Source organism: Geotrypetes seraphini, chromosome 10 (genome assembly GCF_902459505.1).
Source record: "Geotrypetes seraphini chromosome 10, aGeoSer1.1, whole genome shotgun sequence".
NCBI classification, from domain to species: Eukaryota; Metazoa; Chordata; class Amphibia; order Gymnophiona; family Dermophiidae; genus Geotrypetes; species Geotrypetes seraphini.
In genome coordinates this window covers 61,877,942-61,900,455 of record NC_047093.1, presented here as the reverse complement: position 1 = coordinate 61,900,455, position 22,514 = coordinate 61,877,942, and the positions used below count along the sequence as shown (strand labels likewise).

At 43.8% G+C, this 22,514-nt stretch overlaps 1 protein-coding gene across 8 annotated transcripts in view; it reads right to left on the bottom strand.

The window, feature by feature from the left end:
• The window catches only part of SEC16A (SEC16 homolog A, endoplasmic reticulum export factor), a 152,625-nt gene that overhangs the window by 62,888 nt on the left and 67,223 nt on the right, over positions 1-22,514 (bottom strand). For all 8 annotated transcript variants that reach the window (XM_033960144.1, XM_033960147.1, XM_033960143.1 and 5 more), the window contains exons 11-16: positions 15,962-16,201; positions 15,202-15,299; positions 14,782-14,863; positions 13,810-13,927; positions 13,533-13,644; positions 4,039-4,144 (exon numbers count right to left, since the gene is read on the bottom strand). In XM_033960144.1, coding sequence (XP_033816035.1) covers positions 4,039-4,144; positions 13,533-13,644; positions 13,810-13,927; positions 14,782-14,863; positions 15,202-15,299; positions 15,962-16,201 — 756 coding nt within the window. The remainder of the gene's footprint in view (positions 1-4,038; positions 4,145-13,532; positions 13,645-13,809; positions 13,928-14,781; positions 14,864-15,201; positions 15,300-15,961; positions 16,202-22,514) is intronic.

Below are 22,514 nucleotides of genomic sequence, written 5' to 3'. Positions count from 1 at the left end.
TCTGCAGTCTACTTCTGTTTGTGTGGTTCAGGAAGAAAGATGTGGCCTTTCGCTGTGTCAAAGCAGACTCCCAGATACTTGGTTGGGTTGGTTCAAAATGACTTTTCTTGAGGTTGACTATCCAGCTCAGATCCTGTAGGATATTTACAACTTGCCACACTGCTTGCTCTCTCTGACTATGATGGTGTTATGAGCAGCCAATCATCCACGTATGGGTGTACCTGTATTCCCATCCAGCGGAAGTAAGCTGCGACCACCACCATCACCTTGGTGAAGCTGCGCAGTGTCCTTGCTAACCTGAAGGGTAGAGCCACAAACTAGAAATGCCTTTGAAGGACATGAAATCTGATATCTCCTATGGGTTGGGAAAATTGGGATAGGAAGGTATGTCTCTGTCAGATCTAGTGAAGCTAGGAATTCCCCAATGCCTCTGCTGCAAATTACTGACTGGACCATCCCCATGTGGAAGTGTGGTACTTTTGGTGCACATTTACAGATTTCAGGTCCAGTATCCGTCTCCAGTCTTCAGTGCCTCTTTTGGGCACTATGAAGTAAATGGTATATCTGACAGAGCCCAATTCTTCATTGGGGACCGGTTCTATGGCTTGGATGTCTATCAGCCTTTGCATTTTCACTCGTACTCTGGCCTTTATTTCTGGCCAGAGAATCCACAAACAGATCTGGGGGAGGGTGATTGAACTTTGTGACCCTCCCGAATAAGAACTAGAACCCAGCAGTCCAAAGAAATTTGCTTCCATGCCCTCCTGAACACCGACAGCCTAACACCAATATGCGAGAGCTCGGCTGTCGCTTTGGTGTCATTGTGTCTTCTTGGAGGCAGGGCTGACATGAGACCCCAAGTGTTGCTGGTGTCTGGAGCTGCTAAATCTGTCTGAATCCCCGATAAGATCTCTGAGTGGAGGCACCCGTGTAATACTGGCAAGAACATCATGAAGAACAAAAATTGTCCCTGTCTCTCCCAGCAGGTTGGCGAGGTCTCCTATTTGGCAGAGCCTTAGGACACAAATCCACCACACTGGCCATGAGATTGTCCAAGCCTTTATCAAATAGCATTTGCCCTTTAAAAGACAGTCTGCTTAAGGTGGCTTTGGAGGCTGAATTGCCACCTACTGTCTGATCCAGAGCATCCTGCAGGCAGAAATGGCATACACAGACACCTTGCTCATGACTCTAATGATGTCAGAAAGCATCCACAACATAATCTATCCTCTCCAGCACCAGCTGGGAGCATATGTCCTCCTCTACCCTAGGACTCCGCTGCAATCTGGTATGGCAGGCACGTGCTACAAACGAGGCTGCCATTGCAGCTTTGAACGCCAAAGCAAGCGCTTCAAATTACTTCTTAGGAACCACGTCCATCTTGTGGTCCTGTGCATCCTTTAACATCATGCCTCTCTAGCTAGGAAGAGAGGTACACTTTGTTACTTGAGCCACCATGGAATTCACCTTTGGTTGACTAAACAATTGCTGAAATTTCAGAGCCATAGCTTAAAGCAGGGGTGTCCAATGTCGGTCCTCGAGGGCCGCAATCCAGTCGGGTTTTCAGGATTTCCCCAATGAATATGCATGAGATCTATTAGCATACAATGAAAGCAGTGCATGCAAATAGACCTCATGTATATTCATTGGGGAAATCCTGAAAATCCAACTGGACTGCGGCCCTCGAGGACCGACATTGGACACCCCTGGCTTAAAGTTTGGACATAGTCTTGACAACCCTTAGGGAGCCTTCTGGAGACTCCTATTGTTCAGTGACTAGCAAGTTAATGTCCAGGTGTGCAGGAAAAAAAGGTGGTTTGAGCATTTGTGTCACTCATGACCGTGCACTGTGAAGTTGAAGGCTGCTGCAGTAGCTTCAATTCCCTGAATGCATATGTAATAACGTAAGGCATGGTAGCAGACTTAAAAAGCTGCTGCACCGAGGTATCATCTTCCCGGTCAAGCAGGACTATTGCCACCTGACTTCCGGTTCCTGCAAGGGAACCAGAGTCCTCCAGGCAAGAAACTGTACTCTGGGACAGTAAATGCATAGAGTCTGATCTCCAATCCTCCCAGTCCAGGTCTACCAGGTCATTCAGGCTGGGCATCAGATTCCTTGATGGAGGGAAGGTCTCCTGAACAGTAGTGCCTACAGGCAGCACAGAACATCCTGGAACCATCAAATAGGCTTTTCACATGAGATTAACGAAATTCAGGGTAAACCCATTGACCCTTGCAGGACCTCAGACCTGCTTCTCTTAGGCTACGCCACTTCCATGCACTTGTGTTTCACAAGACCCCTGTGGTTTCCCCAGCCCTAGAGGACTCAGAGGAAGCTAAGCCAGAGACTCAAAGGAGGCTAAGCCAGAGACTCTTGCCCCTCCCTCACATGCCCCAAGATACACAGACTCTCTTCGACCAACCATTCAGCACAAAACTGGCATGATATGGTTCAGAACAGCCTGAAGAGTCCATCCCAGTCGATTTTGAGTTAAATCAAAGGGTTTGAGGCAGATGGAGGTTTTAGAAATCCAAGATTGTCACTGCCAGTGAATTTGCCTCCAAAACAGGCCATAGGGGTTCCCCTGGTTTAAAAAATTTCAGGAAAAGGTGTTTTGGATGTTGGGGACCCTATCTCTGGCCCCAGAAAGCCTTAAAAATAAAAATTTTGACCCCCCCTGATTTTCCCCATAGGGAATAATACTGTACTCACTGTGCTGTGCTAGTGCCTGCCTGTGTCAGCTTTCCTGCAGCCTGACTGAAGGGAGATTTTCTGCCTCAAATCCTTCTAGACAGGATCCAAAACAATGAAGCTGGGTCTCTGAAGCTGAAAGGGACAAGCACAGGGACCACACAGCCTGCGCTCAAGCCTATGATAAATCAGAAGACAAGCTAGCTCCCAGGGGAATGGTCCCCAAGCTTCCAAATTGCACAAAGCAGAATGGCTCAGCAGGTACCCCAGAGCTACCCCAAATTGGGGACCTCTAGGAACCAAAGCCTCATGAAACGGATAAAAAATACCTGAAAATAATAAAATCTGATCAGAGTAGATCAGAACACACCTTCTCAGCTCGATTGCACAAGGAAAAACTGAATAGGGCACTGGTGAAGCAGAAGTTGCTGAAAGTTGTGACTGATGTCATTCTGCAAGCTGTTCATGACCAAAGGTAATACAGACTCCTATGTCCTTGCTACAGAAATTTCCAATATGAAATCTGGTTTCCAAAAGGTAATGGGAGTAAGACTCCCAAAGTTCTCATGCTAATGTTTGTGTTTATTAAAATTTGATTAACTACTTTTCAAATCAGATGGTGTACAATAAATAATTGGACAAGGGAGGGGGAGGGATTTTATATTATGCTATGGCTTTCTTGGTATTTATTAAAAACTGTAGGAAAAAAATTAAAAAGCTCAAGAATTTTCACATAAAGCTAGTGGATCCACTTTCCAAGATATGCATAAAATGTACAGGTTTTAAACAATTATCCCTACAAAGATTCCCTTAGACATTTTAGTGTAGAGAGGACACTGAACACAACAGTTGTTAGGGAGGGGGATTTGAATTTTAGATTTAACTATTTGCTTTCTTCCCCACAAATCTGGGCTCATGTCACCTTACAGTTCAGGTACTGTACCCAAAGGGGCTTGTACCCACAGCATTGGAGCCTGAAATGACTTGACTGCTTGTGACCTTGGAAGAGAAACAGGATTTGAACCCTGGTTTCTCTGGTTCTCCACCTACAGTACTGCTCTAAGTATTCAGATATGGCCATCTCATAAGCCTATTTTTCTCCCTTTGAAAAGCAGATGTAAATATAAAATGAATAAAGAATATTTAAAAAAAAAAGAAAGAAAGAAAATGGCAATTTTACTTTTTTCTCTTATAATTAAAAAAAAAAAAAATTTCCCCCATTGGTAATCAGAATTGTCTAAACAAGTGAAGCAAGCTGACCTCACAGCTTCCCTATGGAGTTTCAAAAATTAACACTTAGGGGGCACCTTAGTGAGAATCCAGAGCACACAAGATAACATACGTACCTGGAAGTTAGGCAGAGAACATGGCTGTGTACCTAAAGACTGTGCATACTCATAGGCCTCAGTCCTCTGAATGGCCTCAATGGAGGCAAACTTCACAAATGGTAAACTATTCCAGAGAAATGGAAAATGAAATTAACTCAGGTGTTCAAATTACAGTTATTTTATTAGAGAAGTATATTAGAGAAGAAGCATTAATACCCTCTTACACATACACAAACATATATACTTGCTAATGTCTTTTCTAGAAGATAGGCAGGGCCCCAAGGCTCTGGGGAGCCCTTATGGGCCAGCATGTCTTCCCCCTTCTCTCAGCGCAGGTGGGATGTTGCCCTCGCCTTCTGTCTCACTGAAAAATCCGCTGGCCTCAGCAGCAATTCAGAAACTTTGCTCACGACTCCCCTTCCTGCTTTCAAACTGCCATGGTCCACCTGGGCGGAATCAGAAAATTGCATCATTGGGGAACAGACCATGGCAGATGGAAAGAAGGTAAGAGAGCCGCAGGCAACGTTTCTGAATCGTAGCAGAGGCCAGCGGATTTTTCAGTGAGACAAAAAGTGAGGTCAACATTGGACTGGTGCGGAGAGAAAAGGGAGAATATGCTGGGCCGATGAAGCCCCCTGGACTTTATTATTTATTTTTTTAAGTATGAAGGGGGGAGAGTATTAAAAGAAGTGTCAGACTGGGCATGGGGGGGGGGAGAGCTTATGGGGCCAGAAACAGAAGAGAGAGAGAGAGAGATGGTAGGCAATGGTCTGAAGGGAGAGAAGTTGGACCTGGGGAAAGAGATACTTGAAGGGAGGACTACTGGGGAGAGATGGTGGACCTGGGGAAAAGAGGGAAAGAGATATAGGATGGGGGGCAGTTGGGAAGAGAAAGGGAGAGAAGCTGGACCTGGGGATTTGAAAGGAGGGAGAAATGTTAGGTTTGGGGTGCAAGGGAGCGAGAGAGAGAGAGATGCAGCATCTCTTTTTCCCTCCATCTCACTGTTCAGCATAAAGGAAGGAGGGAGGGAAGAAGAACAGAAAACAGAAGGAGCAAATTGTTGCACCATGGGGGGAGGGGGAGAGGAGGAGGGCAGGAGGGAAGAGACCTGGGATAAGAAGATGCTAGGGGATAAAGAGAAAGGAACAGGGAGATATAGCCTGACCAGTGGAGAGAGGGAGGGGTATTCTGAAAGTGGTGAGCCATTTGGGATGAGGTCAAAAGGGACATGACAAGATGAGTGAGAGAACAGAGAGTAGTACAGTGATAGAAATGTGGTAATGGGGAGTACATAGAAAGAAAAGGGAGGCTGGGAAAGGAGTAAGATGGGAAATGGGAGCAAATGGAGAATTGAGAGGTAGCTGAAAATTTAAAAAGAAGGGTGAGAAAGAGAGCAAGATTTCAGTGGACAAAGGCAGAAAAGAAAAAGTTAGGAAAGCTGAAAGGGAAAAATTAATATGTTGGAGATATGCATAAGGAGGGAATGGAACAAGAGAGAAGAGGAGACATTGGAAAGAGAATTAGAAGACGGACAAAAATCAGAAAGAGAAACTGAACCAAGATGATGGAAAAACAAAATGTCCAGACAACAAGGTAGAACAAATTGTTTTATTTTTAATTTATTAACTGGAATATGTTGGCTCTGGGATATGTGCATCACAATTATTTTTGTATTGTGTTCAGTGACATAGTCATACAGCTGATTTGGGGGAGAGGGGGGGAAATGGAACCCAAAATTAGTGGATGAGCACCAAAGTTTCCCCTGGCCTGAGTGCAATATATAAATACTTGAGCTAGTGGGGATTCCCAAGCCCTGCCAACTGAAAACATCATCTTCCAGGCCAGAAAGTTCTAGTCACTAGACCTGATTTTTGGGGGAGGGGGAGAGATAGGAGGTAGCCGTTAGCTGGTGAGGCTTAGGGATCCCCACCAGCTACAGCAAGGGAGATGTTCATTTTGAGGAGGCCTAAGCACAAAGAGGAAGGTCCAGCCCCCTCTCATGGTTATGCCACTAATTATGTTCAAAATGAAGTACATTACTTGCCGAGTTTAACTTTTTGGGATTTCCAGTTCAGTTTTGGTATTCATATTTCTATTTCTAATTTTGTGATCCATTGTTCTGTATTTGGTGAGGGTCTGTCTGTTTTGTACGTGAAGAAGTCATTTAAAGGTGGGTGGGGAAATTGGGAGACGGGCAGGTAGAAGAGGGTCCCCTTCTTAATTTCTGCCCTGGGCTCCAGCATGTCTAAAACTGGCCTTGTAGATAGGTGTGCCATTCTGGACTGATGAGTAATATCCCAGTGCTCGCAAACCATGCAGAAGGAATCTACTCCAGCTTCTGAATCCCTCCTCTTATTAGATGGTTCTGTGCCCCTTCAGTTTTTATCAAAGCAGGAGAAAGCCCAATAAAGAAACACACGTGAAGGAGGGGTACGGGGAAACTCCCTGAACTATAACTCTGTTCTGCTCCGAAAAGATAACAAACATATTAAACATTGCCAATGAACAATCACAACAGCGAAATAATCATGCCAAACAAAAACATGTATGGAGATCAAATAATATCCCAATGTGTTAAAGCAATAAATGATTCTTCATACCCTTAAGGTCTGACTGACATCCAAATTTCAGTTTGGACTTGAACTTTCTGATTGAAATAGTAGGCAAGCGCAGGAGATAACTGACAGGGCTGGGTTCCAGAATGACACACCTATCTACTAGAAAAGATATTAGCAAGGTAAGAACCTAATCTCCTTTTCTAGTGCAATAGGTATGTCATTCTGGATGGGCAGGATAAAGCAGTCCCAGAAATCTAAGGTAGGATCACTGCACTAGCTCGTAGCACTGAGGATCCAAAGGCAGAGTCCTCCCTTGCCACTACATTCACTATGTAAAACTTGGAAAATATATGTAGGGTTGACCAAGTCATTGTCCTTTAAATCTCCTTGGGGGAGACCACCTGAGCTTCCGCCCATGAAGCAGCCACACTTTTAATTGAATGTGCCTTTATGAGGACTGGTGACTATTTTCCACAGGAAACATATGCAGATTAAATGGCCTTACGGAACCCTCTGAAGACTGGCCTTGGAGGTCAGTACGCTGCGTCTAGCCTGACTAGTGAGCACAAAAATATGGACAGATATCTTGAAGTCACCAACGAGTTCAGGCTATCAGAGAAGCATTCCTCTTGCATCCAACTTAGTCAGAATCCGATCCTTCTTAGGATCTATAGACAAATGCCAGCAATCTGATTTCTTGATTGACATGGAAAGCTGAAAAAATACTCTGGCATAAAGAATGGAATGGTGTGCAAAGAAACTCCGGCCTCTGTGAATTTAAGGAAAGGCTCTCTGCAGGAAATAGCCTGTAGCTCCGAGACTCTTCTCACTGAGGTAATGGCCACAAGAAAGACCATCTTGAATATCAGGTCATCAGTGACGCTTCCTTCAGCAGTTTGTATGAAGGTAGGCTGAGGCCTTGCAAAACCATGTTAAGGTTCCATGAACGGAACGAGAGTTTTACTGGGGGCCTGAGATGCAGTACCCCCTTTAAGAATCTATGTATGTATGAGACGCCAACAAAGCCTTTTCTGTCTCGAGCCCTGAAACAAAAGTGTCCTGCCACTTGGACTCTGAGGGACACCACCATAAGCCCCTTGTCAAGGACAGCCTGGGGGAAGGCTAACATCACAGAGATCGGCACAGAGAAAGGCTCCTCCTTTTCCTTAATGCACCAGTGCTGGAAAGTTTTCCATAAGCATAAGTAGAAACCATCATTGGCTTCTTGGATCTGAGCAGAGTAGCAACGACTACCTCTGAGAATACTTAAGAATAAAGTGATCCAGATCTTCTATGACCACTGGTCCTGAGAAAGAGGTGCTGCCGTACTCAGTCTGAGCCTTGTGCCAGTCTGAAGACATACTAGGTCTGTGTGGCAATTCTGGAGCCACAAGAATGACTGCTCTCCAAGGGCTTGCAATCCTGTGGAGAATCCGGCCTATCATGAGCCACAGCAATCCTGTGGAGAATCTGGGCCTATCATGGGCCACAGAACATGTACAAGAGCTCGTTTTTCAGCCACAGCTAGACCAGAATGTCCAGACCCACACTTCTGGGCTCAGATCTTTAACTGAAGAAACTCCGTCTTCTTGTTTCTTGCTGTTACCATCAGATCAAACTTTAGCTGACCTCAGCGATGAACAATGGCTTGGAAAGTTGCTGCAGACAGTATCCCCTCGCCTGGATCTAGTGTCTGCCTGCTGAGGAAATTGGCTTGGACACTACCCACACTCACTACATGTGCTACTGAGAGAGCCTGAAGATGAAGCTCCACCTACTGAACAGTAAGCGAGCTTCTAGTCTCAGCTGTGCACTCTTGGTGCATCCCTAGCAATTGACATATGCCACTGCTGTAGCATTATCCGAGAAGACTTGAACTGCTTGTCCCGCTAGACCCTTCGGAGAGGTATGCCTGTGGCTGGAGCCACCAGTCCATGATGACCCAGGTTTCTGGAGTCCATGGCAGAGACATCTTCAGGGAGTGACCAACACGATAGCAATGCATTCTGGAGAGGACGCATAAGAACCTTCACCTAGGGAACCATATCTATTGTGGCTACTATGGAGCCTAACACTTGGAGGTAGTGCCACGTGGATGGAGCAAGCTCGTTATCTGAATGCAAAGCTTCTGTCTGCATGCCTCTGGAAGACAGACATGACCTTCTGCCATGTTAAAGACGACCCCAAGTTATTCCAGGGATTGGGATGAAACCAGTTGGCTTTTTCAGAAATTCACTATCCAACCCAGGCTCTACAGGGCCCAGACCATGTAAGTCACTGCTTGTTCTCCTTCTGGGAACGATGGAACTCTGATCAGCTAATCATCCAGGTATAGATGAAACTGCAAGCCCATCTTGTGCAGATGTGCAGCTACCAGCATCATTAGCTGTTGTAGCAGTAATGGAATACTCATTACTATCGGCGGTAAGGGAAACCTTATTTCCCTGACCTTTGGCAGCTGGGGAAATCCGTGTGGGCAGTAGGGGAAGCTTGTGCACGACGAGTGGTGCACAAGCGTGGGGGAACCCTGCTCGCCGGCATCCAAAGCCGACGAGGATTCCCCCTCGCAGCGGCCAGAGCACTTCGTGCACATGCTGGCCACATATACTGCTTGACGTGCACACAATGAGCACTTTTTCTGCTTCTTTAAAGTGCTCATTGTGAACCACTAAGGAAACAAAAACACCGGTTAGCAATAAAAATCAATTAGAGCTAATTTAAAGCTTCCTTTCAGACTGGCTGGCTTATGACTTTTTTCAAGGTAAAAACTTTAATGGACAAGATAGCAGACCCCCACAAGCTCTCAAAGCTGTAGTTTTTGCCTGAACTGTGGCAAGACGTACAGCTGAGGAACCTCTAAGAAAAAAATTTCGGAAAGGTTGGGGAAACGGGGGAAGGGACTCAACCAGTCAAGTGTGGCACCCCTGAGGTCGGACACACCTCTGAAAGGGTCCTCAAGCTCTGTCTGGCAACCAGAACAGGGACAATAAGGCCACTAATCAAATCCAACAGGCCTTAACTAACCAAATGAAAGACTGCACAGGCTTACCACCTGCTGGAGACTCAGAACAGACTGATTGTATATGGGACTGCACTAGAGAGCTGCACGGGAACGGGGACGACGGGAATCCCGCGGGTTCCCCCTTCGGGTCACGGGGATCCCGTGGGACGCCCCTAGGGTCACGGGGATCCCGTGGGGACGCCCCCTAGGGTCGCGGGGATCCCGTGGGGATGCCTCCGAGGGTCGCGGGGTTCCTGCAGGGCTGGATGTACTCAGTCACGCGGCTCTTCTCCCTACCTTCTCTGCTTGCAGCACAGAGCCGAACGGAAGTCTTCCCGACGTCAGCGCTGACGTCGGAGGGGAGGGAGGGCTTAAACAAAGGGCTTAAACAAAGCCCTCCCTCCCTCCGACGTCAGCGCTGACGTCGGGAAGACCTCCGTTTGGCTCTGTGCTGCAGGCAGTGCAGGTAAGGAGGAGAGTAGCCTCGCGGTTCGAGTGGCTACCAAGGGAGGGGGCGGTCCGCCCCGCCCCGGTTGCAGCACAGCTGGCCAGGTCCCCTTACTTTTGTGGCACTTCCCCGACCGACCGACAACAGCCCCGGTCCGACAATCCTCCCTGCCCTGTAGCCGCGAATCTAAATTATCTTCTTACAGCAGCTGTAATAAGGTAATTTAGATTCGCAGTTAAGGGCAGGGAGGTTTGTCGGACCGGGGCCGTTGTCGGTCGGTCGGGGAAGTGCCACAAAAGTAAGGGGACCTGGCCGGCTGTGCTGCACCCGGGGCGGTAGAGAAGGAGGGGGAGAAGGACGCTGAAAGGCCATGGGGAAGACGGGAGGGGGAGAAGGACTCTGAAAGCACTTGAAGACAGAGGAGGGAGAAGGACGCTGAAAGCACATGGGGAATACAAAGGGATGGAGAAGGACGCTGAAAGGCCATAGGAAGGGCGGGGGGGAGGACTCTGAAAGCACTTGTGGAAGACAGAGGGAGGAGAAGGATGCTGAAAGCACATGGGGAAGACAAAGGGGTGGAGAAGGACGCTGAAAGGACATGGGGAAGACGGGGGGGGTGGAGAAGGACGCTGAAAGGCCATGGGGAAGACAGAGAGGGAGAAGGACGCTGAAAGGACATGGGGAAGCAGAGGGGGGAGAAGGACACTGAAAGCACATGTGGAAGACAGAGGGGGGAGAAGGACGCTGACAGGACATGGGGAAGATGGGGGGAGAAGGACGCTGAAAGGAAATGGGGAAGAGAGAGTAGGGAGAAGACGCTGGCAGGGAAGAAGACAGATGCCAGACTATGGGGGGAGCGGAGAGAAGAAGATGGGTGCCAGACCAATTTGGAAGGGGGAAGAAAGGGAGAGGCACAGTAACAGAGCAAATGGAAGATGCAGAAGGAAGAGAGACAGTGGATGGAAGGAATTGAATGAGAACATGAGGAAAGCAGAAACCAGGCAACAAAGGTAGGAAAAGAATTATATTTCTTTTTTATTATTTTGCTTCAGGATAAAGTAGTATATTAGTTGTGTTGATAAAAATTTATAAACATTAGAGGCTCTGTAGAAACCCGTTTACAAAGTATGTATTCTTCCCAATTAATATTTTCAAATTAATAAAGTCTTTTTGCTTATTTGTAAATGGGTTTCTACCAGAGCCTTTAATTCAGTAGCATAATTAAATGAAATAACTATTTCTGAAGTTTATAGGGACGGGCGGGGACGGAGGGGATTCCTCGCGGGGACGGGTGGGATTCCTCACGGGGACGGGCGGGGACGGGTGAGATTTCTGTCCCCGCGCAACTCTCTAGACTGCACAGCCCACTTGTACTACTGCCAAAAATCAATGTGTTCTCAGTTTCCACCTGCTGGCAGAGGAGCGTAAACCATCCGTTCTGTGCCGGTCTGGAGGGACGCTAAAGAACAACAATTTTAGGATTTTAGAGGTGAAGAAACCCAAGAGAAGGGGCAGAAACCTAAAAACACAGGTTTAAAGACCTCCCCCTCCCCCCTGGTCTTCCTTATAGGCTGTTACAGCCTTACTCATTGTGACCTGTGCTGGAAATGTGCTGCCTCAGCTCTAAAGGTAGCTGGATCTGGGAGAAAAAAAATCACTGCCTCAAACAGACCACTCCTCCAGCACTGAATCTTCAGGCTTCCAGTGACTGGTGTCTGACAGACTCAAACCCCCATGGAATGGGAGGAGGCAAAATGCAGCCAGCATCGTGCAGGACCCCACTGAGCCTGCTATGAATGCCTGACAGCCTATGCTTAAGCTCCTGCAATGCAGGTGAGCAATACTACAAGGGAAACAGACTCCGAGCTCCAAAAGGTTTCTGCAGGCTGGCCAATACATACCACAAAGAGATTAGCCTGTCAGCTGCAGACCTCAGTCTGCTTCTCCTATACACAGGCAGAGGTGGACCCTCAACTAAGGAGCTAGGAAGCTCTTAGCACTAAACAGCAGTCAAAATATCACAAAAAAAAAAAAAAAAAGACAGAAAAAAAAAAAGAAAAAGAGCAGATCAGAAAGACTTCTTCCACCTTGCGGTCAAAAGGAAAAACTGAAGGGGCAGCAAAGCCCTCTAAGTGAAGGAGGAAGGATTCAAAAGCTGGAGTGAATTCCTTCTGCACGGCTCGAAAGCACTGGGATATTACCCATCCATCCAGAATGACAAACCTATTGCACTAAAAACATGTTCTGGTCAACAAGTTAAAAATTGTTTTCTAGAAACTGCTATACCAATAAGCAAGCATTTTTTTTTAAGTGACACAAACAAAATCACCATGACTATAAATACAATACCGTGTTTTATATTCCACAATTCTCTACAAGGAATCTATGCAGTTTATAATAAGTGTTAGATCAAGTTCTTGAAGTTACATTTTTAAGTCCAATCTTGTCTAGTCCCTAATATATTTGTTTTTTGAACATTCAGGCCAGGATTCTATAACCAACGCCTAAATTTAGGTGTCAGTAGGCACCCTGCCAATGGTCAGAAACAGCAGGGTTGAAGCATTTACCGACGCCTAAATTAATGGCCACTATGGTCACTGGAATTAAATCTAGCTTGGTGCTTTAGACCGCCTAAAGCTAAAGTGGCATTAGGCCTACTATTAAACCTACATTTAAGCCACCTATCTTTTCCTAGACTGCAGCAGCCGATTGCAGCAGGAGAATTCCCCCACCCCCATCAGAGCAGTAGGGATTTCATAAAGCCGCAATTCTTGGCTGCCAATAACAGAATCGTGGTTTTAGGGAGTCCCTGCCACTCCCCCACTAAAATCAGCCGAGTGAGAGGAACTCCTAAAGCTGCGATTCTGTAACCGGCGCCCAGAACTTGGGCACTAGTTACAGAATCCCTGCTTTGGGGAATCCCTGCTGCTCAGCTGATGGGGGGGGGGGGGAAATCCCCCTGCCGCGATCAGCTGCTGTGGTCTAGCAGCAAAGATAAGTGGCTGAAATGTAGCCCTGGCCTACATTTCAGCCGTCTATCTTAGAGCGATTCTGTAAACTGGCGCTCTAGTCTGATTGACAGGCGATCAGCGGCTGTTTTTAAGGCGGCCACCGACTTGAGCACCGGTTACAGAATCCAGGCCTCAGTCTATACAAATGGAAGCACTCTGATGCCTACACATGCATCACAGTGCCACATATAAACTCAAAATGGAACATACAATTTGAGGGGAGAGTTTGTAATTTTTTTTTTATGGGCGAGATCATAAATCTTGTTCTAAAATGGCAAAGCAAGAGGGCACTGAGGACAACTGAAGGAACAAGAAAAGATGATTATTTCAAGTGGTACTTATGAAAACTATATATTCTGACAATGTGGCCTACATTAATTAGTCAAAAATTTCTGTGCTTGAACTTTAAGTTGACTTTAAATGAAATAGCAATTTTATGAATATATACCAATATAAAACCGAAAGCAAGGCCAAGAGAAACATGTCTAACTTACCTGTGATTGGATCCAATGAGGACAAGTTTGGTTGTCTTTTTGGTATAGACTCCAAATCCAATCTGGGCCATTAAGTAGCAAAAGTGAGCTGCTTCTAAAAGGCCTTTAGAAACTGAAAGAAGCGATACCCACAGAACATGAGAAACACAAAATTTAATTGAGATATTTGTAACCAAAGAAGAGCACCAAAATCATGATCAACTCTTAACTTTAGTGAGATCTCATCTCTTTTTACAGGAATACTCTCTAGAGAGTACTGTAAAGTTGGAAAACAAACCTAGAGTATCTCCCATTGTGACCATAGTCCTGGTCTCCACATCCATGTTATTGGTCAGGTTGGAGAGCACCATTGCCAGATGAGGCCGCCAGTCCCCCCACTTCTCATCTCCGCAGCACTGGAAACACCACAAACAACATCCATGGGTCAGTTAAATGTACATCAATTAAGCCAGACAACTTCTTCAAACACCACATCTAGTGATATGCTTAAAGTGGCGCTCATCCCTCATCTCCTTTCTTTACCAAATTTTACTAATACTTTCATTTCTCGTTTTATTTGAAAATAGCTTATGATAAAATACCATGTTACACAGCGAGGTACAAGTTTACCTTGAAAAATTGTTAGGCAACATGCATAACATCTAAGATACAGATGTCACAAAAATGGTTATACAGAAAACATCACAAGAAATTTTGTACTATTATTACAATTAACAGGCTATTAGATTTCTTGTTTTCCATGTGGTGGTCTCACATACAGTCACCTGGGAACTGTGCCTATCAAATTAGTATTGAAATTAAAAAAAAAAGCCCCAAATGGATTTAAATGGACAGTTTTTAGCTTTCTGCATCGTTAATAGAATCAAGTATATACTACTATACAGTAGAGGTATTGAGAAAAACATGGAAATTTATATACACTCGTGTTTTTAGTGGCTTTGGTCAGATATTTTTAGTGGCTTTGGTCAGATACTTAGAACATGCTCTCACACAGATTTGCAAATTCTATCACATACTACCTATGACCTCTGCCTTCCACATCTCTAATTGCCATGGTCATGTCTCTTTTTCCATCTCCAATGGTTCCTGCTTATCCACACCCATCACAATAATGTCATTTTCAGACCATTCTTCAGAGAGTAAATTATGTGAGATATTAGAACTAAAAACTGAAAATGCAGTTTTAGCACCAATAATAGGTTTATAGTTCTTGCCATCATCTCTGTGACATTTTTAAACTTAAACTTACTGTAGATGCAGCTGGCATTCTTCCAGACATGAGCTGGTAAACAGTCTGCAGGGGATCATTAATCGGAAGGCTGTTGGCAAATCTACAAAAAGGCAGGAGGATAAGAGCTAGAGTGAAGTTATCAAAACATTTAGTCTAGATGCTCGGGTTTGCTGAAACAAACACAGTGTACTTAATCATTTGTGAAAAGAAAACCAGCAATCAAAACAAACTAGTGACAGGGATGGGAGGTTAAATTTCATGAATTTCAGTTGATGATAATAGCAAAACAAGTGATGTTTTTCAATTCAGATGTTATTTCTTGATACACTTGATGTAAGTTGTAAAAATGAATAAAAATTATAAAACTAGTTTCAATGTGCATTTTTTCAATGAGGGGCAGAGAGGTAGAAAATTAAGGAAATCACAATTATGCATTACCTGGTCATGACTCTGGCATGCGTACGACTGTCCATCTTACTGGCAAGCAGCAGGGCATGACCCCACAAGCTGTGCTTCATGGCTGATTCCAATGCATCCTACAGGTAGAACAATTCTAATCAGGTTTAGCTAGAGAGCTAAAAGGCAGGGCCAGCCTAACCATTAGACCAGGTGAGGCTCTGGCCCAGGATGCCAAAATACATCACCTGGTCTTCCTTCTGCCATGTCCTGCCTCCAATGATGTAATTTCCTGTGGGTAGGACACAGCAGAGGAAAGACACAAGGGGTGGCCAAAGTGCTGCCACTGGCAACTGATGTAAACTTTATGAAAGATTGGGGCTTGAGAGAGGTGAGGGAGAAGTGCTGGATCCATAGGGAGGAGGACAGAGATGGAAAGAGGCTTGACTGGGGGAGGAAGGGGAAAGAAGATGCTGAACCCACAGGGGTGGTGAGGGAAGTGCTACCAAAGTTCAGGGTGCCACTATCCCTTAAGATAACCCTACTAAGAGGTGAAGATACTCCCCTGAGGTACTAGTTGTGCAAGGTGGAACATCCTCTAGCAGTGTCATGTGACACACAAACACTTAAAAGGAAGGCTGGGTCAGGTCTATTTTTCCTGTATGGATGGGTGGTTCAAGATGATAGGAGGGAAGGAAATAGAGCAGGTGCCAAGAAATAATGATTCATGAAAACAGATCTTTCAGAGAAAAATAATTTTTTTTTCAAATTTTTACATACAGATAATGTTGTGCATGTTCACCTTTTTCCGACCATAGAGCAAAAGCTCCCGGAATCTCTCAATCTCTTTCTCATCACTGGGTGTAGCATTTGTTGTATCAGTGAGAAAGGAGAGCTGAGAGGCACCAGACTCCTCTTCTACTTGTTCTACTGCTTCATTATTGAAGTCAATCAGATTGGCTTCATTGGGTGATTTCCCAGGAAGCCACACTGTCTTATGGTCTCTCAACAAAAGTTCTGCAATGTCTGTGCCCACTACAGTCTAAGAATGAGAGGGAGAAAAACAAGCTTTTACAAATAAGCTGAAAATAATTTGAACAATTTCCCTTGCCTAAAGCATGTGATAAAGGTTGAACTTGCAGGATCTCTCTTTGCAAACACAACAGATATCAGCAGAGTTACTATATTTGTGAAGACAAAATAAAAAAAGGACACAAGGCCCAGGCCCAGCCCTAGCCCTCTCCTAGGTGGCTGCCGCCTACATGCAGTCGGGGCTGTAGCAAGGAAAAGTTAGGTTCTTACCTCGTTAATCTTCTTTCTGGTAGACAGACATTCCATGCCTGAACGATTGATTAGTCAACATCTTCTCACGAGAGCTCTTGTAGGGGAGCTTCATTTGCATTCTTTTGCTCCTCCTCCCATCCGTCTGGACTGTCCTTCAATTCCTCAGTTTGTTATCAAAGCAGATAGTCAGCCCTGGTGAGGAAATAAATAGGGAGGGGTACGGGACACTCCCCGAGAAATATGTTTGTTCTGCTCATAACATGATTAACAAACTTGATCCATTGACAATACAGAACAAGGTGAAAAGTTTCAAGTTTATTAAAATTTTGATATACCACCTTATCATTTATTTCAAGGTGGTTATACATTATAAAATAGGGTAGAAGCATATAATATAAATTTAACATAACTTTAACAAAATAAACATACACGACTGGACAAATGGGTACGAGTGGAAAAGAAGGGGATATAAAGTAAAGATAAAGTAAGATATAAAGGTATAAGCAAAAGGGTGTGGTTAAAAACAAGTAAGTCCAATAGAAGTGGACTTGTAGAAGATAGATAAAAAGTTTCATATGGTTGTTTTTTTTTTTAATAAATATCCTTAAAAGGACATTTACACTTGAAAGGCATCTTTAAAAAGGAATGTCTTAAGGAAAGATTTAAATTTCTCAAGATTAGTTATCTCTCTAAGGGCATTTGGTGCTGAGTTCCAGAGGGTCGGGGCAACTACTGAAAAAATAGTGTTTCTTCTAGTATTAATATGGTTCAAGGCTGGGATTACTAATAAATTTTGCTCTGAGGAACAAAGAAATCACGATGTGGCGTACGGTATCAAAAATTTATTAATGAATTCTAGCTGTCCAGTGTTTCTTGTTTTAAAAATCAATAACAGAGTTTTATAAATGACACGGTGATGGATGGGAAGCCAATGTGCTTTTATCAGAAGAGGAGTTATGTGGTCGAATTTTTTGGCCTTATAGATGACTTTTATGGCTGTTCTGGATTATTTGTAGTCGCTTTAACTCTTTTTTGGTAATACCGTGATACAAGGCATTGCCGTAATCCAGACAAGAAATAACTAATGAAAGAATTAAAGTATTTAAGGCTGATGTATCAAGAAATTTAGATAGAGCGTATCATTCGTAAAAGATAAAAACATTTCCTTATAATTGTACTTATGTGATCATGTAAAGTGAGAGATTCATCCAAAGTGATACCTAGAAGCTTGGTATTACGTACTGTATGTATTGGAATGGATTTGATTTTAACAGGAGAGGGAAGAGAACTATCTTTCTTGAAAGGAAAGACCATTGTTTTGGTTTTAGTGGTATTAAGTGACAATTTGTTTGAGTTTAACCAGTTATGAATCTTGTCAAGTTTTTTGTTGATGGAATTTCATTTGGGTCATCTAACTTGATGGGATGTACTAGTTGAATATCGTCTGCATAGGCGAAGACAGTAAAACCGATTGATTGTCCTAGTGTGATTAATGGAGCCAGGAAAATATTAAAAAGAAGTGGGGAGAGTATGGATTCTTGTGGTATACCGTAGCTGTTTGTGAATGTGTGAGATTTTAAGCCGTTGAATGATACTTTTGAAGTGCGTTCCTTGAAATATGAAATAAACCAATTAAGGATTTGGCCAGTAATCCCTATTTCTTCTAGTCGATGAATTAGCAAAAGAAGATCGATTGTGTCAAAAGCAGAAGATAAGTCAAGAGAAATTAGTAAAATAGAATTATGGTAGTCTAGGTGGTAATTAATGTTAGTGAGAAAACCTATTAAAGAGAGTTCGGTTGAATGACGTTTTCTAAATCCAGTCTGATTTGGGTGTAAAGCATTAGTGCTTTCCACGAAATCAGATATTTGATTGAAGACGATCTTTTCAGTAACTTTTGATAAGAATGGGATATTAGAAATGGGACGATAATTAGTACACCAACTTGAGAACAAATTTGATCCATTTGCAATATAGAACAAGGTGAAAACAAACAAGTCACCAACTTGAGAACAACCTGCACTAACAGGTTGTTATATTTTATATTTTTTTATATTTATTTTAAAAATGTATATTCCGCATATCCTGCAATTCTATGCGGAGACAATAAAACATCCAAATTCATACAACACATATTTCAATGAAACAACATAATACAATGAACATATTACGATGCAACAAACGAACATATAACAATACAACCAACAATGAACAAATACCAACAAGACAACTCCATTGCATTTACTTAACTGAGACTTGACTGCTAGTTTATTACTCACTGCTACTGGTTGAAAAAGCATGCAAAAATAAAAGTTTTCAGCTTTTTTCTAAACTATAAAACCGAAGATGCTTGCCTAAGATCCAAAGAGAGCCTTTAGTTTCTTCAACAGAAATAAGATGTCCAAATTGCCAGGTATCATTGAGGCAGTAAGCAGGTGAATGAACATATGACAGGGTGGGCTTCAGGAATGGAGTGTGTTTACCAGAAAGAAGACTGAGGTAAGAACCTAATCTTTCCTTCTGATGCGACACACATTGCATTTTTGAACGACTGGGATTGTACAGAGCAGTCTCTAAAGCTTAGGGTGGGATAGATGAGACTGCTTTCAGAATCAAAAATCCAAAGGCAGAGTCCTGTTTGGCCGCCATATCTACTCTTTAAAACTTCATGAACATATGTACAGAAGACCAAGTGGTGGCTCTACAGATTTCTTCTGGGGATACCGCCAAAGATTCCACCAAAGAGAAAGCAATGCTCGAGTGTGTCTTTATGGATATAGGAGGACGTTTTCCACTACTGATAAAGGCTGAAGAAATGGCCACACAGATCCATCTGGAAATCGTCACTTTCAAGGCTGGTTGACCTTTACAGGCTGCCCCCACCAGTACAAATAGATGAATCGACAATCTAAATTCATTCGCAACCTCCAGATACCACAAGTAAGAGTCTGAATATCCAAAGAATTTCAATACCAAATCACTTTTATTCTTGATCCAGAGGGTGTGAAGGCAGGCAAGCATACTTCCTGATTGATGTGGAAACTGGAAATCACTTTCAGCATGAAAGATGGGACTGTGCGCAAAACCACACCAGCAGCCCAAATCCTAATAAATGGATTTCTGCAGGACAAAGCCTGAAGTTTCAACACTCTTTGGGCAGAGGTGATTGCCACCAAAAACAATGGTGGGGCCTATCAAGGAAGCTTGCTCCAAAGGTTCATAGGGTGCTCTTGCTAGCATCTGGTTAACGAAAAAGACCAAATTTAAATGAAAAAAACAAACAAACCATAAGCAGAAAAGACAAGCTCCTACCATCTCACTTGTAGAAACACAACTGAGGAACTGAAGGACTGCTTAGATGGATGGGAGGATGAGCAAAAGAATGCAAATGAAGCTCTCTACAAGAGATCTCGCAAGAAGAGGTTGACTACCCAATCATTCAGGAATGAAGTGTCTGTCACATCAGTAGTTATAATTGCATTCCTTGCGACTTTCCCTCCATGGTACCCCCCTATCCTTTCTTGCACTGCCCCCCTCTCCCCCATGATATATCAGATTTTCAGTTGTGAGTTTTGTACTTTATTAAAAATTTAAAATACAATTCTTTTTTCTATCTTTGTTTAATTTTTCTAACCATGTTGGTCCCAATCTCTGCTTTCCTCTGTCTTCTCTTAACTCTCATGCCAAGTTTTTGTGTCCATTTGTCATTTTTCTCTCCCCTCCTGTCTTCATCTCCTCCAATACTACATCCATCTTCAATGCTACATCCAACATTGGGCTTTTTTCCTTCTCAATGTTCTTCAATTTATTTTTCTCTCTTCATTCAGTCTTACTATATAGTCTTCAATTTGCCTCTTTTTACTGTCTACCTAGAGCTCTCTATTTTCTCTTACACCACACCTCACATTCCCCTTTCTTTTATTCCCGAGTCTCTCACTAATTCTGTCCTCTACCCCCTTCTATCCAGCATGGCCTTCTCTCTCTTCCCACTTCCATCCAGTGTATCCACCCCTCTCTCTCCTCATGTCCATTCAGGGTCTCCATCTCTCCCCACTCTTCCATCCAGCTTCTCTCTATGCCTTTTCCAGTCAGCATGTTCCCCTTTTCTCTCCTTATCTTTCCCATTTAGTGTGCCCCTTCCCCATTCTTCAATCTAACATCTTTTCTTTGCCCCTTTTCTATCCAGTATGTCACCTTTTTCTCTCCTAACCTTCCCATTTAACACATCCCCCTTCCCTCATCATTTTATTCAGCATCTCTCCTCTCCACATTCTTCCATCCAGCATCCCCCCTCTACCCTTCTTCCATTCAGGGTCCCCTTTTTCTTTCCCCATTCTTACATTTAGAATGCCCCCCACTTCCCCTTTTCCATCCAGAATCCCCTTTTTCCATCCAGAATCCCCTTTTTCCTCTCCCATCCTTCAAATATATATGACCCCCCTCTCTCTCGCTCCCCACCCCATCCTTCCATCCAGCATCTCCCTGTTCTCTCTACTCTTCCATTCAGCTGTACCCATCCCTGCTTTCCACTTCCCATGTTAACTTAGCATCTGTTCCCTCCTACTGCTGCTTCCAATGCAGGACTACTCTGCTGAGGTGCACATTGTTGGCTGTGCCAGTCCTATGCCCTAACATCAATTCCTATTCTGAGGCACAAGTGCGGTACAACCAACATTTACAGTGCGTGCCTAAGAGCCGCAGCACAATATGGGTAATTAAGATCCTATCTAAACACTGGGGAAAGGATGGAGGTCATCTGAAAGCCTTTCCCCAAATGAGGCATTTCCTGGTCCTGGGGTGAGGACAGGCCTATGGAATTCTGTGAGTCTAAGCGTTTTGAAAATACACCTCTATGTGTACCATGACTCTTAAGCTGGAACACCAAACACCAGGGCCTTTCACTAAACTGCTTTACAAGCAAATGTGTGCTTAATGCAGGAAAAAAGGCTTTTTGCAAAAACACGATAAATCATTTTGCAATAATTTTGTTTCAAGTACATTAACTGCACAGTGTTTACTATTAAAAAAAATTATTTTGGAGGGCTCATGTCCAGGGAAAAGAATGGGCTTGGAAGCACTATTCATATAGCATGCTCATATTAGTGTGTGCTAACTGAATAACACAGGGTTAACATGGGAATCCTTAGTGTCACCTAAATAGGAGATAGTAAGTGCCCCTGCATTAATTGTTTGCAGTTGCCACAAGCTAATGACATTAGCACAAGACCTGCAAAAAATGATCAAAAATGTCTATTTTATGGATGCACTACAAATAGGCTTAGCAAGCAAAGAAGTTCTGTGATAGGCCATGATAAAAGCAACAAAAAGAGATCCAACCAAATCTGCAGTAAAATCACCAAACCAGGAAAAACAAACCAAAACTGCAGACCATGTACAAGATGCAGGCAAAATTTATTGTACCAAAGTTAAAATGCAGTGATATAAGGAGAAATTAGGTTCTTACCTGCTAATTTACTTTCTTTTAGCTTCTCCAGACCAGTAGAGGTTAATCTTTACAAATGGGTATATATCCAATCATGTCCAGCAGGTGGAGACTGAAAACAAAACTGTGGGACAGTATATAATATACTCCCTTCTCTATTTACCTTAGTCTGCCGAATAGCCAAGCAGAACCAAGAACTGGAAAACAGAAAGAAAACAATACTCCGAACAGGAGTAACAATTAACATACCCAAGTGCTGTTGGAAAATGCAGAGGAGAAATACCCGAAGGAAAATGTCCCCACAGCTCGCCAGCTAAGCCAGCCAAGCCACAGCCGCTGTTCTTCAATTCTCCCCGGCCCTAGAAAAATACTAGAACCCACAGCAAAAAACAAAAACTGCCCGCGAAACAGCCCCAACAACAACAACAGACAGGGTGGGGACCTCTACTGGTCTGGAGAAGCTAAAAGAAAGTAAATTAGCAGGTAAGAACCTAATTTCTCCTTCTTTAGCACTCTCCAGACCAGTAGAGGTTAATCTTTACAAATGGGACGTACCAAAGCAGTCCCTCTCACGGGCGGGACCCCCGAAGGGCCGATACCAGCACACGCTCACCGAACACCGCGTCCC